Source organism: Episyrphus balteatus, chromosome 3 (assembly GCF_945859705.1).
Source record: "Episyrphus balteatus chromosome 3, idEpiBalt1.1, whole genome shotgun sequence".
In the NCBI taxonomy this organism is placed as follows: domain Eukaryota; kingdom Metazoa; phylum Arthropoda; class Insecta; order Diptera; family Syrphidae; genus Episyrphus; species Episyrphus balteatus.
In genome coordinates this window covers 5,390,479-5,410,594 of record NC_079136.1, presented here as the reverse complement: position 1 = coordinate 5,410,594, position 20,116 = coordinate 5,390,479, and the positions used below count along the sequence as shown (strand labels likewise).

Genomic DNA, 20,116 nt, shown 5'->3' with positions numbered 1-20,116 from the left:
TTATAAAATGTTATTTAAAAAGGATAAACTCCAGTCTTTTTTAGTAATAACTTAGACAGCGTCAATGAATATGGCCCATAGTCTTTTTTCATTAAGTTTATTTTTTTTTTTAGAAACTCTCAAAATTAATAAAAAAAAAACACTGAAAAGAAGGCCCTCATGGCCCCACATGAGGGTAAGACCGCCCATTCAAATTTTGTTGGTAGACAAATTGTTTCTTTTGTTTTAAATGCAATCTATTTGCAATAATAACACACGTATGATAATATTTTCATTAGTGCTTCCTCCAGTCATTTATCTTTCTGGTAACTTTTTTGAGCTACCTATCTGATTTTAATATGTCTTTTAATTTTATCTTTACGACTTTACTTCTTTCGCAGAAAATATTTTTTGAATATTTACTATCTACATATATAGAAAAAGAAATGCTAAAAATACTACCGATTAACATGAACGATAACATTTGATGAAAAGTCACAAAATTTACTGTCTCAATGGAACTTGCTCAAACTTACAAACGTAGTTGACCACATTGTATATATATTTCTATACTACTATCATGAAGTCGAATTTAGTATTACTTTAAGTCACAACTATTTTGAGGTAGCGATCAGTGCATTTATTTCATACAAATTCTGCTTTTTTAAGCTCCCACTAGAGTTTCTAAGATCGTTTGTCTCCTTGATAGTACTATGGAAATATATATACAATGGTCGACCATACCAGAAGGAACTTATTTTATGTTACAAGTGTTGCCAATATTACTTTTTTTCATGCAACAAAGTGCAACGCACTTAACCCTAGATGAATTTTTAATAAAAAAGAATATTAGAAATTGCAATTGTTTTTGTAGGCTTATATGAAAATATGAATATTTTCAAGCGTATTTAGCAAATATTTTCTTTTCTTTTATTAAATATTTTTTTTTTTTTTTGTAAAATACGCAGATTTTTAAAAATTATATTGTTTTTTAATACTTTTGAGTACTTATGACAGTTTTGTTTTTGAAGTGAAAACTTCTTTAGTATCGTAGTGATTTGAAACAAGATGAAACGAAAAAGCGACACGAAAATTCATTTGATTATAACTTCTTTGTTTTAATAGATAGATGAATTAAATTTATACTGTAGATAGGTAATTAAATAAACTATGACTGTGTAAAATTTCTATTAATTTCATATTCAATATCCTGAGATAATTATCATACAATCAGAAATCAATATTATGTTCCGTCAATAGAAAGCATGAGAGATAATTGAAACAGGAGATTTACCTATAATAAAATTTTGTAGATTCAAAAGTTGATACTTGATCATCAAAATACATAATATTGTTTAAGTTATAATAAACTTTGCATATAAACAAACTCAAACCCACTTTACTGTTAACCCCACTAAAACTTTAACCCCGCCCTTATTCCTATAACGTGTCCAAGAAGTAGTTTTTTAAATGATTAAATGTATTCATGTGTACAACAAAAACAAAAAGAAGTAACAAGCACCAAACAACAAACAAGGACCAACAAACAACCAAACACCCCAATAACCAACCAAACAACTTAATAACAAAAAACAAACACCTAACAATAAACATGAAACAATGAACATCAGAGAATAAACAACAATTAACAATCGACAGACAAAAAACAAGAGGCAACCCAACAATTAAATCATTATACAACCAAACAACAAAACACTTACAACAAACGAACAATCAAACAAACAATCAAACAAACAATCAAACAAACAATCAAACAAACAATCAAACAAACAATCAAACAAACAAACAATCAAACAAACAATCAATCAAACAAACTAAACAATCAAACATACAATCAAACACAATCAAACAAATAATCAAACAAACAATCAAACAATCAAACAAATAAACAAACATACAAACAATCTAACCAACATTCAACTATATACATAAAACACTATAATACATAAAACACTATTTGATTGCACTCATAACCATAGCAGCGAAGCGCTATGCAACGGGCAGGTCGGCTAGTAAATTATAATAACGTCAAAAATATTAACAGTGAGTCAGAGAAATTCGATTTCACATTTAAAAAAAAAATTAAATCAATCAAGTAAATGACACGTGATGGTATGAAGTTCTAAATGGTAAGAACTTTAGGAGTAATTTACTGTTGACAGCACTGACTGATATTTGAAAGCAGATTTTGTAGCTTTCCTCACTTAAAAGTTTAACGCAATAAGTAAAAAATGAACTTTATGTTACCAATACAACGTTTTTATATTAAGAGTACCCTAAGGTTGAGTACTAGGGCCTATTCTATTTCTCACTTTTTGTATTAATTCTTTGATTAAGCAACCATTTTGAACCTTCTTTGAGTAATATAAATCCCAATTTGTAAAGAAAAGTATTTAAAATCTATAAATTGATTATTTTTATTTTGAAGAATCAAAACCAAACTTATAAACCGCCCATTAAAACCATCTAATAAATAACACATCCAAAAGTCATAAATTCTTAGCAAAATAATTATAAATCATAAAACAAATTTTTTAACACTTTCAATCTGGCTCATAAAAATATTAATAAATTATGCAAACATCAACAAATACCTACAGTGAGTCAGATAAATTACTTTGACATTCAAAAAAATATCGGAAAAAAAAAACAAAAATCAATCTATCGATAGCATTCATCGAGACACACGATTTAGATAAACTTGACACATTGTTTTGATTAATAAAACAAAACAAAAAAACCAAATAATTTATAACCTTTAAATGTAAAGGAGGGAATAAAATTTCAATGATTTAGAGAGCTCAGGTTATCTATTTTTGAGATTCATCATCATCATCATTTTTAAACCCACGCAATTGATCTAGAAGCGGATGCAAAATAAAGACTTACTGCCCTACAAAAGCGTCTCCAATCGATCAATGACATTGCTGATTGATTTTTTTTGTTTTGTTTTTATTCCTTTTCCACATTCGATTTGGTCACATTCTTATGAGACTTCTTTACATGTTATGGTCTTGGTTGTTATTCCGTCGGTCGTAGTTATACCTTTTTTTTTTATATGAGAAGGTTTTAAGTTCCTTTGAAACGATCGTCTTACACACACGAAACGGAACCGACCGACGACGACGACATTTATAGTGTTAATGTATCTCTCTACTTGACGTACTATATGTCTTTTTTTTATTTAATTTTTATAAAAATCAGTTTTCAATATGGGTTGGGTGTGTTTGAAAGTTACTAGAGCTATGTTATCGACTTGGTTTGGTTTTGTTTTTGGTATTTTTTTTTTTATTTTATTTTATTTTATTTTTTGTGGTCGACTTTGACGTTGGAATAGGCCACTTCCTCAGTTGTAAGATTTCCCTTTTCGATAAAAATCACAGCCACAAAGGATATGAGATATCGATTTCCCTCTATTGTCTCTTTTATCGACATCATCGATGTCACTTGTTTAGTCAGTCGATTAAATTGATTCGAAAAGTGTGCAAAAAAATTAAAGAAAATAACAAAAACAAAAAAAAAAACATAGTAAAGAAGAATATACTCGAATTCAAGTATCAGGAAATAAAGTGGCTCTTCTTGTAGAAGTGATTTCTACAGTACTGTGAAAAGTTTGTTGTTCTTTAACAACGATTTTTTTAATCTTTTATATTTAAATCAGAAATATTGCATGAACGTGTAACAGAAGAAAAAGTAAAAAACACTCGCAAACTTGTTTCGCATTTGTTTTGCCTATTCGCAACCTCTATTTCGCAGTATTTTGCCAACCAAATTTCAAAACTATTTTCAGGCATTTGATATTTTTTGGCATATTGTGTTTGCATAAAAATTCACTTTGCTTTTATTTGTTTCGCAAGCAATGCAAATGCAGTTTATGTTATTTCGCAACTAATTCATAAGTTATTCACATTTAAGAAATATTCAATTGATTTTGGTTATGCTAAATATAACATTTCACAACGCATGAAGTAAGAAATTGCAAAAAAAGCCACGAAAGTACTATTTGCAAAATTTTCCCCTTGCGAAATTCGCACTTTTAGATATTTTTTTTCTTTTTTTTTAAATTAAAGAGTATGACATAGTTTTACAAAGCACATCTTTATTCTTACTAAAGTTTTTCCAGAAGTTATAACATGGAAACTTTTCGCAAACATTTAAAATTCAACAAGAAGAATTATATTTGCGAAATTATAGCTTATTTTGCGAAGCTCGTATTCTCATTTCGAGTGTTTCGTTTTTGTCATGATGAAAGGCAATGTTGAAAAATTCAAACCAAACTTATTTAACTTCAGAATTAACACGAATTTGACTTCGCATTTGCAAACAACAAAAACATTGATCTTTCGCAAATGGTACTTTGTATAATTGTTTGTATTTGCTCACTGGAATTCAGACAATTTTTTGTATTGAAAGAAAAACTTTATGCAATTTCGCATTCTATGATTTGCAAGTGGTTTTATTTATTGTAAGTTGATCTACAATAACAAAACAAAAGACGGTTGCAAATATTTTTCTTTAGACATATTTTTCTTGAGAAGCAAGTCTTTTTTATGAAATGCGAAGCTTTCGCATTTATTCAAATTTGAATTGCTTTTCTTCGCAAACATTTTTCTTCATTGCATTTTTTTTAATGAAAATTTTAAAAGTGAAATCAATGCGAAATGATCAAGAATTTCGTACACAAATTTTAAAACTTCGAAAATGTTTGACAAACACTTTTTTCACCTCACTGTAAGAACATACTCGAACAAACAGCTTATAATAAAATTGAATTTAATCGATCTAACTTCGGGAGGTCTTTACATAATATCTACTACCTACCTACTACAACCATTAGTGCTACTAATATCAACTACCGCGCACTAGATATCCATCGCAGAACGCAGAACAGCACCACTTGCGAATCTGATACCTTGTTTTTTTTTTTGTTCTTTATCCTTGTGATTCCCAATTATGAATGAATTACACCAAGTAATTACTGATCAACGAACGGACTGATATAGGCGATAGAGGAGAGAGAGACAAGTATTTTCATGGTCGTCATCGTGTCTTGATTGATGGTTAGGGGTTGGTTGCGTTATTTCGTATAATTCGTAATAACCGGGATAACCATAACAGGTGCAACATATCAGATTACCCTTATACTCTGGTTTGGTCGAGTACATTATACAATATACATACCTATGGTGAGCAGAGAAGAACGCGCAATAATTTCCCGAGGGTGGCGGTTTTTTGGACTGTGTGGTTGAACAACAATTAGAGTCGCAAAGTGGTATCCGGTAATGAATATCGACTTAGGGATTTATGTTCTTGTTTTTTTTTTTGTTATGTTCTTGAATTTTTTTTTTGTTGTCCTTGTGGAGAGTGTATATAGGAAGAAGAACAATATGCGTTGCTCAATTTGGCCTTGCAACAGATCAAATTATTTTTTGTTGTTATTTTTTTTTTTATTTGATTTTGTTTTGATGGAATTTAATTTGGGTGATTTTTTGATGAAATTTTGTAAGATTAATTTTATTTGCTTTGGACTATTGGAATTCTATTGTTATTTGATTTAAATGAAAAAAAAAAAGATATAGGTACCCAATCTTATCCCATTTTCCCATAATCTTTCAACTTATTTCAGACTTTCGACAAGATTGGTCACCCACTTTGATTAATTTTAATATTAATTAACTAGTTTATGCTAAATAGATTATACATTATATTTTTACATAATTATTTTTTTATTTGAAATAAATTGGTATTTTAGTGCGATGTTGGGAATAAGATTGAAAAAAGATAAAAATTTAAATTAACTCGATTGTGATCTTACAACAGCTTACTGTTTGACAGATTGAATATGCAAATTTAGTATGAATACAATTTTATATTCGTTCACCTTTGTAGGGGGTCCATCTCCATATAGAGAGACGTATTGTTTGAAAATCTGCTTATTTTTATATTTTGATAGTGCGAAGTATTCGCATGACTTGCAAAACTATTTATATGCAACCATTTGCTATTTAGCCGTAGATTCCCTTCTTTTTTAATTTACTTGGAAATATTCTATTCATCTTGATGCTTTAAAAAGTTCTGATTTCATCTGGGAGGTGTTTCGCAAATAGTTATTCCCCTTCGCAAATGTTCGCAAACTATTAAAAATAATGCTTCTTTGCAATGGTAAGGCCGTCGCATTGAAATAATCATAGCGCAAAGTATGAAAATCCCATCGCATTGTAAAAAACACACTTTTCGTGGCGAGGCCTTAAAAGTGAAATTAACGTTGCGAAAATTCATTAATTTATTCAAAGTTAGAATTTTAATGGAAAAATTTTATTTTTATTAGTTTATTGTTCATAATGTTCCCAGGAATAAAGCAATCATAAATATTTATTTAAGAAATTATCAAATTCAATTAGAACATTCGCAATTCCGATGAAATGAAAAGTGTTGATTATACACGAGACTTATTATGTCATAAGTTTTATCTTAACATTTTAACTTCGGAACCATCAATTGTTTGAATTTTACTAAGAAAACAAGTCAAACTTTTATTGTCATGCAAAATAATGATAATTTGTTTGCAAAACTCACTTAAAAGCATTAATTCTTAGTAAAACCCACATGTCAAAATTTGTTTAATCAATAAGCAGATAAAATTATTTTAAATTCTCATTAAATTTATAGATGTGTGAAAATATTAAGTTTTAAATAAGTCATTTATTGATAGTTAGAAATCACTTTTACCTTACGGAAATTAATCAAATAAATGACTTGCGAAAAAAAACTAAAACTTCCCACAAACAATTGAATCTATTCGATCGATCTTACTTGATCATACATAAGTCATCAAATTATCAGAATCAGGGGTTTTCCATTTTTGTTAATTTTGGCTGATAAGATACTCAAATATTGAAATAGCACGCAATTGTTAAGAAAAGTACAAAATTGTTGATCATGAACTACAGATTTATTTTTGTGATTATTGGCAAATGTTTTTTTTTTTTTTGTATAATATCAACAAATGACATCTCTAATTATTGTTCTTCTTATTGATTTGTCAAGTAGTGTCGTGTGGATTTGTGATGTCATCTAAGTCAGTCATAATTTATTATTTGACAGATTAATTAACACAAATCAAGTTGATTGTTACTTTTTAATTTAGTTTTTTTGTTTTGTTTTAAAGTATAGTAGATTTCGAACGCATGCATTCCAGACTTGAGGTTTTTAACCACGTGAATTTAGAGTGATTAAGATTAGACTTTGATTAAGATTATCTATTTTTTGTATAGCAAAATCATCAAAAGAGAGGATATGGCGTCAAAAATCTTGAGAGGTATTCGAAATATATAACAAATTGCTTCTTAACTAGATTGTTCAAGTGTTTTAGTGTTTTTAAGTTTTAAAATTTTTGGCATAGAAATGCACGAGTTGTTTTTTTTTCTGATGATATCTAAAACTTAAAATGAACGATAACAAACAAATCAAAAATAATCATATTTGCCATTTTCGCAATCTTGCGAAATCACTTCTTCACAAAGTTCACATTTAATATTAAGAAAATACATATATTTTTTAGGATTTAAGTACTCCAAAATGCTGGAACTCAATTTGCGAAGTGTTCGCATTGTGTGCGAAACCATTTTTCTTCAAATAGCATCTAAATTTTAACTCTCGCAATATCTTTACAAACGTATCCTGATTCTTGAAAATTTTAATATCAGGGATCGAATTACAGCATACGTTCGTTAACGTATCGTTGCTATGTGTCCCTATCTTTTTCTACTGATTAAATAGAGAGAGCAATAGTCAAAACGCTAACGTATGATTGTAATCGTGTGCGGTGATTCGACCCCAGATTTACGAAGTATTCGCATGGTTAACGAAACAATTTGCAAATTGATTAAGTAGGTCTAGCGAATCATTCGCAAATGCGAATGTATACAAAGTTCGCAAATTTTAATGTTTAATTTTGTAATATTAGTATTTGCGAAAACAAAGAATTACAAATGTTCAGGTGGCAATCTCTCTCAGATCTAGGAGTGCCTTGGTCCAAAGTGAGTACTTAGGAATTTAAAGCGTAGGTGTTGACAATACACAACTGATACAATAAAGTTTTCAAAGTATTGACAGTGTTGCTTGCAATAAATTGCGAAGCTATTAATAAGCATCGTCTGATAATGTAAATACATAGTCAACAATATGGAATTCTATTTCCGTATATGTACCAAACCAATATATTGTTTTTATTATAACTCAGTAGTCATCAAAGTCAGCAATATAACCTTGCTCTGGCCATTAAACAAAACAAACAACTTTATTGACAGTTGTTTTCATTATTTGAAGTGAAATCAAACATAAAAGACACGCGCCACTGGAAATCAATATTATTTTTTTTATATTGATTTAGTGCGACAAAACAAAAAATGTCCTTGCTACTGTCAATCACAACACTCGCAGTTATAGTTTTCTTATTTCCCTTAGCAAAAATATATTAGAAAAAGTAGCTAAATTTCGGTATGACCTTGCTTCTGGCATCGTAAAATCAAACAATTCTGAGTCAAGGTCATCGCATCGCATATAAAACACTCCTCGTCTTTTTTTTTCTTTTTCTTCGAATAATATTATCCCAAAAAAAAGTACGATACGCCTTATTACTACTAAGTAGTAGCTGGAACAATTTCTTCTTCTATGTCGCAAAGCAATTTATAATTTTTAATGAAAGAGAATTCGTCCTTGAAGGTAAGGCTACCGCGTGTTTCTTATTGCAGCAGCATTTCTATCTCAAAATCACAGACCGGTGTGTTTTTCGTTGGTGTCTCATTGTCGTTGTGTGTCAAATTATGTATCATAAATTTAAAGACAAGGACATTGTGGTACAATAGAACACCCTCATATTGTATATCGTTTTTGTGTGTGTGTTTTTGGGTAAAGATTGTAATGTTTTGATGTCATGGAGAGCGCACCTAACCAAATTGGTCATAATAGCCTCTGTTTATATAAGAAAAAGCTATATCGAACTATAGCTAAAGTGTTTATAGTGTGACGACACTGATACCAAAACATTCAATAGTTTAACAATTTTCACGCATCGAAATTTTCAATCGAGTCTGTTCTTGTGAATAAAAGATATGTTTTAAGAGAGAAACAGGTATAGAAATTGTTGAGGTTAAAAATATTCTGCAATCAGCGACGGGCAATTTAAGCAATAAAACGCTAAAGCGTTCCATAACCAGATCATAAAATCAGCGAAAAGCCGAAATTAAAAAGGATCAAAAATCCTCAATAAAACGATTATTTTTATTTACACGAGAGAGAGAGTTTTAGTGGTTTGTTTAAGATATTCTTTAATTTTATTGATTTTTTTTTTTGCTAAGAACAATGAAAGATACAAAAACCACCGCGACCAAATTAACAACGGCATTAGCTGAGCGGTCGATGGTGGCCAAGTATATGACGGTGGTAAAGCCGTGGCGGCAGCGAGCGGTTTGTTGGCATAATTTATAGGTGAATCCATTTCGCACTCATTTGAGATTTTAATGATATGCTATTGATATCAGGTTTTTTTTTGTAGTTATTTTGCTGTCAGGGGTGGATTAGGACTATTAAAGGGGCCTTAATTTAACTGGGAAGTGAACAAGAGAGCACCTTTTGTGATGGTATTTTTTTGAGCGTTTGATGCTACGGGAATCATACAAAAGTGAGGTAACGCTGCATCAATCTACTGATAAATGTACCCAATCGTGCCGTAACGCTGTGGTGACGATGTGGTGATTTGATTTTTTTCACCGCACAAGTGGTTACATTTAGACCAGGTGCAGATATGCGTTTTTTCGACGAGTAACGCAGCCATTTGACCCTACATTAATCATGCACAAGTGCAGTAACGCTGCGTCAATCTAACGATACATGTAATAAATCGTGCCGTAACGCTGTGATGACGATGTGGTGTTTTGGGCAACTGGAATGCTTTTTTTCCGTCAGCGTTACCATACGAGTGGTTACATTGACGCAGCGTTACCGTACTTGGGTATGATTCCTTTTTCATCAAATGGCTGGGGTTTGCGTAAAAAAACGCATGTGTGCACTAGGCCTTAAGGCTCTTCCTTTACCACTTCGTCACTGGGTAAAAAAAAGAACATAATTATGTGTGTTTGTTATGACAGAAACTGAGTGATTAATAATATAACAAACGAAAAAGGTCGATCCCAAAAAAATTAACTTTGCAACAAATAACATCAAAAAAATCAATTTGTGAGGGTGTAGATTCTGGCACGCCACCATCTCTGGTTCAACTTTTAAACTTGTAGTCAATTACTCACCTTTTTTCACATTTCATGATTAATTGATAAATGAATTCAAGAGGACACATTCAATGTGCAGGAGGCACCTTTTGGACAGTAAAATTGAGCTTTATTTTTTGACGCCGCCGGACAAGAAAACAGAGTGACACTAACAATATGCCCAGCAGTCAAACATATCAAAACTATACAAACAAACAAACAAATTCATGTATATTCTCAAATGCGGCTACCATACAATCATCATCATTTGCAGTATTTTATATATCTTTCTGAGTTTGTTGCAAGCGACGGAGAGGAGATATACATCATGCGCATGAGACCTTGTGTCCACTTACTGTCAGTCTAGATTAATTCGTGTAATTAATTAGAACATAATGCAGTCCAATGTCCAGAGGAGATCAGGTAAATTCCTTCCTTAATCCCGTCGTCGTTTTATAATTTGTTTGTGTTACTTTTTTGTATTCTTGTGATTTGGTTTTGTCAGTCAGTTTTTTTTTTTCTTTACGTCACGTTCCTCAATTTGTCCCTTTTATTATATTGGAACACCATCAAGACAGATGACGCAATCACGAAGATGAACTCGCTGGGGATGGTGTTTGGACTTGTAAGATGTCAGTGATGATAATGACAATGATGCTACTTGACACTTGAAGAAATTTTCTAGTTTATTTTTTACTGTTTAGATGACAGCTAATAGCGCCACTCTTATTCATGACATGAAAACGGTCACCAGAAATGACAACCCATTCATTTTAAGGGTCTGTGGTGGGGAAGTTTTAATAAAGCCACTTTTCTCAAATTTGCAGAAAATTTTTGACAGCTGAGTTACTGACTTTGACAGCTTGATTGTCAAATTGTTTTTTTTTTTTTTTCAAAAACAGATATTTCAAGTCAAATTTTTGACAACTTAACTAAACCCAGTCAAAAGCATTTTAACGTTTATAAATTACAAATCATTTTATGCTCCAAAATAACAATTGAATTATTGTTTAGTCGGAAAAAGCGTTGGTGTAATTGATATCAATAAATTAGATAACAACTTTATTTGTATGTTTGTTTTGTATTTGAAAGTTTCTTCTTCATCCACCAACCTTGAATAAAGTCTTATTAAGTCCAACGCTATTAAAATTTGACAACACAATTAATAAATTGGTTCATTTTTAATATAATTTTAATTTGTTTTGGTCAAAACACAATTTGAATGTTACAATAATTTTATTAGTTTATTTTGGCAAAGTGAAAGGAATATTGACAAATTGCTACATTGGTCAAAATTAATTTCATCAAAAATACATAAATTAACTAATGATTTATTGACTTGCTATTGTTTTATGTTTGATTCAGTGTTTAACAGTTAAAATTTGGTTAAACAAATTAATCATTGTTTTGCTTCTTTAATTTATTCGACTAATTTGTTTTTATAATTTACTATCATAAAACTCCGATGATCTAATCATACCAATCGAAAATTATTTTAGTAATTTATTTGCATTAATATCAATTGTTGGGCGCCATTTAATAAATACGCTGTGATATAAAAATTTTCTGATATTTGACTGTTGGATTAATTTTCAAGCCCGCAGAAGTAATTTGTTTCTTAATATTTTCCTGATATTTGCTTAAGTTATGTTTAAGTTAATACTGTATCAAATGTTGTACTTTGGTATTTAAGAATAATTGAATTTGGATCTTCAGTTGGGCGCCACTTAAAAAAACATTGTTTAAAAAACAGTTTTGTGTTTTCAAAATTTATAATTTTTCTTATCTATAGAAGTTTTTTATAAGTCACAAATAGAAAAAATAATACAGCTTTTGCTCTTTTCAATCTTGTTAGTTTTCAATTGGGCGCCATTTAAGAAAATTCAACTAAACTTCACTGTTTATAGCTATAAGAAAAAAAAATCTATCTCATGTGAAATTCCAGGCCACCAAGCATAAATAGAAAAACCCACAATCTTCTTACAACATATTCCTCTTAACCATTTAGGACATGATTTTTTTTGTATGAAACTTGATATTTGTGCCAATTTTTTCCCCACAAACTGCTGAAAAAATAAATAAATGAATATATATTTTGCCAGTTCGTGTCGCTAATCAACGTTAAGGATTAATTTACACAGACCCGTGGTGATATCAATATCACACGCGGAATTTTTATCGAATTCGATATCTCTCTAGCATTTGCGCAAAAATCAATACCAATATTTTTCCTCATGTTGTATCGCCCAACTCTGTGACAGTGTGTGTCTTTATATCGTCTCCCTTTGACTCTTTTTGATCGAAATGTGATAGATGTGATAGTTTTGCGCAAAGATATTATTTGCGCTGTTCCCACGGCCCCATGCACATTTCTAGTAAATCAAGACAAAACCACAAATCCAACATGACATCATTCAAAACCAAGCCGCCACGCCAATCCATCCACGCCGCCACCATCACCATCTTTCAAGCCTCAAAGAAGTCTCTTGATGATGAAAGTGTTGTTGTATCGTTGGTTGGGTTGAGGTTACCAGAAGAGACATGAAGACACGAAGACGAACGTCAGAATATGACGATGATGACGATGATCCTTCTCAACATTAAAGTGAAGAAATCCCTACTCGCCCGAATTAATTTTCTACCCTAATATCCCCGCCCTGTCCCCGGAATCAAATGGAATTGGAGGCTGTTAATGTTGTGAAGTGTACCAAAACAACACACATTCATATCCAAAAGATCGAATTACACATTTCTTATTTGTTATATTGATGAAATGTTTTGTGCGATGTTTAACATTATAATACTTCTGGAATGGAGTCTGGATGGAAGATGATGGTCAGTAATCATCATCATCTTCATCAGAATCATTATTGTCGGTCACCTTTCTTTGGCATCCATATCCAAATCCCCATCAAATAATCACTGAAGAAAACAAAAAGTGAAATCACTTAGAATTAAAAAGAAGAAACAAACCAAACCAAAGGATTATCTGGGGACAGCATTCGGGTGACTGGAGCAGTCCAAAATTTCACACAAGATAAGGGTTCCATTAAAAAAAGGAGGTCTCCTTTTATTTATTTTATCTTTATCTCTCCACCTTGAGATTCTTAATTTTTTTTATTAAATTTTATTGATATGAAATTCATTATGATTATTAATTTGAAGAATAAAAACACCAGTGTCACGACACCATGGTATTAACACAGAGGCGCTTAAATATCACAGCTTTTTGAGATAAGATTCTCTGAATGCCTTGAGGGATCAATGAGGGATCGTGTTTGGTTTTTTTTTATTTTCGGTTTTTTTTTCGGAATGACATCAAAGGGATTGAATTCTTTAAAATTAGTCATCGGAAGACTTTTGTTTGCAAAATAGAAATGCTTTTCGATATTTAACTGTCGTGCAAAATCAAAGGCAATTTAAAAAAATTCACGTTGGGCGCCATTTTCAGTACAAGTATCTAACGATTTTTTATCTTTAGAGTTTTTTATAATGGTTCTAGAGGTGACACGGTCCGTCAAATATATATTTTTTGTCGATTTTATCCACCCAACTCTTATTTAATCGAAACCAAAAACATCACGTTGGGCGCCATTTTCAGTACAGGCAGAATAACGAGTAGAGAAAAGTACTTTGTTTTTTTTTTCTATTCTATTGTTGTTATCCTCCGAAATGTTATTCGGAATCACAGACAATTAAATAAAAAGGTTTCACGTTGGGCGCCATTTTGAGTAAATCTTAAGTAAAAAATAATTCTTTCATTAATAAAAAAGCCAGGACTCCTTGTGTAGTTGAGTGATTTTGCTGAAGATGATTTCCACCAAAGTTTGAATTCGGGGAGGATAAGATTACCATTTGCAATAAAAGATGGACAATGAAATCACGTTGGGCGCCATTTAAAGTGTTATTAAATATGAAACCCACAAATATCACAAGACTTAAACAAGGAGTTCTTCAAAACCTGGTCGAGTTGTAGCCAGAAATTACGTTTAAAACCAACAGGAAATCAACAAAAATTTAATCAAAAAATCTTTTGCTGGGCGCCGTTTTTCTAGATTAATCGAGTTCTGTTGTAGACTTACTTGAGTGGTTTGTTTTTGAATAATAACATCACGATAACTTATCATCTCTTAATAGTTCATGTTTATTCACTGATTTTGATCAAATTCTAGGAAAAATAATTAAAAAAATTCCAAAGAAAAATTAAATTTAAATAAAAATTTTAATAATTTTTTTATCAATGATACAACAATTTATTACAAAAACACGTTTAATTCATAAAAATAAAAACTAATAATTCTTCTATTATATTGAAAAAAAGGAAATTATAAAAAAAAACTAGAAATTTCGCATATGTACAACAATTTTTCATTTTCGATCAAATAAATCTTCAAAACTTAGTCATTGATGTTCACGTTTGATCTTTAAAGTAATAAATCGTATCAGTTTATTGGATTTTATCTACATTAATATAGATTTTATAACCACCAACAAATGTCACATGGCATAGCGGGCACACTTTTCTTGTAGTATTATTCATATTTTATGATGTCGATTTAATAGATAAAGTGGGAAGGTATGTGAATAAGTGCATCAGCCTCAAAAACAGTGATGTGCAAAATAAATAGATGAAAATTTATACATATTTTTCACCGCTTTTAATAACATTACTCTAGGAGTGTTTGGTAATAAAATTTTCGTATTGAAGTGGAGAAATGTTTGGTATAATTTTTGTTTCACGTTAAAAACTTATTAGCGAGAAAAAACGGTGAAACGAATTCTTCGTTCAATTGAAGAAAAGACTTTTCGTGTGGCTTAAAAACGATTTTGGGTAACCGAACTAAAACCTTGATTTCCTTTATTTCTCAGTCAATAATTTGTTTTAATAAATTCCATTTAGTAAATATTAATCTAGCTTAGTTTTTTTTTTTTCCGCCGATAAGACAACTTCCCCCTGGCGCAATCTATCTATGATGTATTACATTGCTTTATTCAACTATTTTTCTTCTAAGAATCACGTACCTAATCAAGCTTAAGCTCCCCTCTCCACTTGACATGGAGTGGTGTCTTATCGATTTGTCTGATCTTTTAACTCCATGCTATTAATGCTGGTAACACGCTGCTGTCCCAAAGCAACACACGTATTATCACATCGAGGTAAATATTTAAACAAAAGTTATAAGTACTTACTGATTTAAAAAATAATGCATTTTATATCTTGCCCCACAACAAATATGCCCCAAGTCTTAAACTGTCTCCCCCTTACCTTTTTTAGCCCACCAACAAGCTTAAAAAAACACGAGCTAAAAGAAAATTTTTAAACCCATTCTCGTCGTGTCGTTCTTATCGCTATCCATCGAAATGATAAGACACACGAAGCAACACAGAAAACCCCAACAACGACAACAAAATGAGCTATACGTTCAATCAACCGTGTTATCAATAAAATCCAATGGAATTTGTTGCACGCTGCCAAACCAACAAACGTTATGTAGTGGTCGATATTGGTCTTTCTATTGTCGTTGTCAAGTTGATCTCAATTAATCACTATTGGAATATTTATATGAACTATTTTTTTTTTAATTCCACTTTACTTTCGATTTTTGTTTTGTTTTCAATTCTTTCGAAGATATTCATTCATTTTTTAGTTTTTCCATATTCATCAGACTTTTTCCAAAAACTTTATCAAAAAACCATGATGAGTATTATTAAAATTATTCAATCGATTGGTCTTGGTACAAAAAAAATATAACAACTCATTAACAGAATGATATTGTTATTAATTCTGAGGGGTCTAAAAATAAGGTTCTTTTTGTTATCAGTCATATTTTTTTTTTATTTTGAAGAATTTATTATAACTTATCTATTCGCACGTAAAAACAAATAAGTAGTAGATTGATAACAGTTACGTGATCGACAAAAATTTCTAATTAGGGTTTTAATCAGAGGGATTAAAGGTATTATTATAAATTTATGCGGAATCACTGTACTGATAATGAAACATATAGACGTATGACTTCTTCCTATAAGTTTTGAAAGTCCTTGTCACACTTTTTGTTAGTCAACATTTAGTAATTATTTTAATTTGCTTTGTCACTTGTATGATTAAGTTGTTAAATCTAAGCGTCATTACCTTTTTTTTATCATAAAAATAACAATAGTAATGTTGAAAGCTTTATTAGACCTTGTAAATTAAAATTTCAATTAGTAAGTAATAATTGAACTGATATGAATTTGAAATTGATTATTATGATTCATTAACGACGAAGAGTTTGCAATACGCAATTTGTTCTAGAAACTTAAGGTCTTATTTTGGCTGTTTTTTTTTAATTTTTTTTTTTTTGGAGAAGGATGCAATTTATTGGTATCTTGAATCGAAGACTTAAATTGATTTATTAAAAGCAACAAACTTATCGTATTAAAGAATTTTATCTTATTTTGGTGTTGAACATTATTAATTTAAAAAGAAATTTTAATCAATACAATTAGACTTTTGATTTACTTTTTTTTTTAAAGAAATCTTTGACTGCGGATGGATTGTTTCATGGAATTAATTAAGCCTGCAAATCTCTTTACAAGAAAGTATTCACAGCCTTGTATACATAGCAAATCTTTAAATTTACTGGAATGCCTAAGGGCGGACACTTGGGACCACTACTGTTTATTCAACTTAAAAATGTTCATATCATCTCAACAACTCAAAGTTTTTTTTTTTTTTTCAATTTGTTTCACTGAATATTTTCAGCTCTCAAGATTTGAAATCTGTAAAAGGTATGTTATATTTTTAAAACTTCACTTAAATGAGAAATCACGGGTAAAATAATCTTATATCAAAAACTTTTATTTCACTTGTACTACATTTTGTAATCACTTATCTAGAAAAAAACACTTCTGTTGATACACATTGTAATAATAACATTGGCTTTCGTTTTAAAATAATATCAATTTATCATATTTAAAAAGTTAAAATAATTATTAAATTGTAAGAGCTAAATAAATAATAGTTTTATTGAAAATTGACAATTTAGAAAATTTTATTAATTTAAGATCAATATTTTTTTTATTTTGAAAGACTTGAAATCCATCATATTTACTTTACAAAGTTGTAAAATTTATTATTGAATAATACATATTCTTAGTTGTGAAAATGCATTAAAGTGCACAACATGTTGAAAAAATTATGTGAATGTTTTGAAAAAAAAAAAAAATTGTCTGCGGCGGCTTTAAATTTAATTGAGAGTGAATAAATTGGGCCTTAGTCATTTTATTAAACTTTTAAAAAATTTTAAATTTTTAGTTTGGCTATGATTGTAAAGATTTTTATTTGAAACTTCTAGGTAGCAGAATACGAGTTACCTGCTCTAAGACAAGAATAAACTTATTTCAATCCCAAAAGATATGAAATTATCACTTGAATGTTCAAAGATTTTCGGCATTTCAGTAGTTTTTCTGTGAGACATTTTTGCCAATAAAAAAAAATCAATCAAAAAATGTATTTCCAGCCTAAATACGAAGAAATGTTTCGAATTATTAAAGTTTATAAAATAATATTTTTTTATTTTTATAGTTATTTAAGTTTAATCTGAGTTTCACAAGCAAATATTATTATTTAATTATTATTATATCAAGAACTACAAAAAAACTCTTATTAAATTTAAAAAAATAAAATGACAAAAAAAGTAAATTAAAAATAATTTTTTTGTTAAAATAAAAATAATTTGAATTAATTTAAAAATTCAAATACGATAGTAATAGGAATTTGACAATTAAAAAAATAGGATCTGTGAAACCCAAAAACCTTAGAATACAAAAAATTCGACATTAATTTTTGAAAACCCTTATAATTTTGTCAATTAATGAGAAAAATTACATTTTATATTTTAAGATTGCATAACTTCGAAACGTAGTGGTTTATCCAAAAATTTCTTTTATACCTACATAAGCCTTTTTGATGAAACGTTAAAAAGTTATAAAATTCTGAAATAAAACAAACTTTCCCATATTAATTAATTATAATATCTAGACTTAACTTTTATAAAATTTTTTTTAACAATATTTTCGATGTATCTATTTACAATTTTTTTTTTTTTTTGAATCAGTCATTCAGAAAACTTTGTTCAAATTGTATAAAATTGTTAAGATGTATTAGATTTAGATTTGAGCAAAAATTTAAATAAATTCATGTGATCATCAATTTCCTCGCATTCCATTATTCAAAAACCTCCAACGCTATGATCGAGGAAAATGGGAGAAGAATTGGTTTTATATGTATTTCTTAGATATCAACTGATTGACTCTTCTTAATTGTATCAACTAGACGAAAAAACACCCTTTAAAACCATGTCTTGAATAATTGCCTTACAATTCATTACCTAACACATTCGCCCTTTTCAAATCAATTTAATCAATGACTAGTTTGTTTTTAATTTAAAATCATAAAAAAGCATTATTAACTCGAAGCAAATTATAACTTTAACTAGAAATTAAAAGTCTCCATCCGATAACATATAAAATTCGATAACATTGTTATTCAAAATATTCATTAAAATAGAACAAAGTATCTAGATATTAATTCACGCTATAAAATCATTAAAATACCGCCACACGAATGTAGGGTATTTCCTTCTAATAAATAAACGATATTATAAAAGCTAGAAAGATAAACAAAACAAAGATTGTGCAATACCTACATTTTGTTTGTAAACACACCACTTGACAAATAAATTAAATTAAATTCACAAATTAAATTTAAAAATTTAAATCATCTTTGTGATGTTAGATAGGGGAATACTCTGATTCACTGAAATAGAATCATGTATCTATACTATCTTTCTGATGATTCAAATTAGATTAACGGCAAAAAAAAATTACCATCTAAATTATATTTCACCCAACACATTTCCAATTGTCAAATCAAACAAATCTAGACTAGACTACTCCACTTTGATTTAAAAAAAATCGATAAATAATCAATTCAAAAATCGATTCCCACCCGATTAACAACTTTTTTTTTTTGTTTATCATTTTATTAGAATCTTGCGAACTTTGAAACTTACCTGTGTCATAACACGATCAGCGCCAGTACCTTCTTCATCCTTAAATATAATATCCCTATTGTAATTTGGTACTAGATCCTTAAATTTCGCATCGTCGCGATTTATTCGGCCCTCATTTAAGCCCGACGCTCCTAACGTATTTTCCGACATATTCGGCACATGTTGTTTAAATACAAGCGGAGTGAGCTTACGATTTTTCCGGGGTCCACCGATACCCCGACCCGGTCCGCACGCATGCACTGATGTTGTGAATATTGTCACTAAAATTAAAATGGCAAGGATGTGTTTACTAGATGGCAGTAGCATCGTGCTAGATTTTTGTGATATTTTACTCATTTGTTGCATTTTATTTATTTATTTATATATTTGTTTTGTTAAACAAAAAAATTAATTCTTTTTTTCTTCTTTGTTAAAAAAAAATAAAACCCTTGACACTTTATCTGAATTTTTTTTAAATCACCGTTATATGCACATTATTTCTCCCTTTTATATTTCTTCACACTAATTCACTAATTTGGTTAGATTTAAGTTTTATAAATAACGGTAACTCCTTATTATAAAAGAAATTTTAAAATTTCCCTTAACCGCGCGAAAAATTTAATTTCAAACACCATAAAGTGTCCGACGAAAGAAAGAAAGAATTACCGTAATTCGTGTACTTCTTCGCTAACTTGCGCTATTCCAATAGAATGCGTTTCTTAAGAGCAGAGGGATAAATAAAAATGTCCTGCGTGTCTCTCGTGGTGTGGTGTTGTTTTGCGTGTGTTTAAACCTCGCTCGCGCCCAGCATTACAA

General features: G+C 29.8%; 1 protein-coding gene across 1 annotated transcript in view; it reads right to left on the bottom strand.

The window, feature by feature from the left end:
* Positions 1-19,745, bottom strand: part of LOC129913938 (protein hedgehog) — a 47,217-nt gene extending 27,472 nt beyond the window's left edge. The window contains exon 1 of the mRNA XM_055992939.1: positions 19,322-19,745. Within this exon, the coding sequence (XP_055848914.1) occupies positions 19,322-19,666 (345 nt within the window). The 5' untranslated portion in view covers positions 19,667-19,745. The remainder of the gene's footprint in view (positions 1-19,321) is intronic.
* Positions 19,746-20,116: the final 371 nt, after the last annotated feature.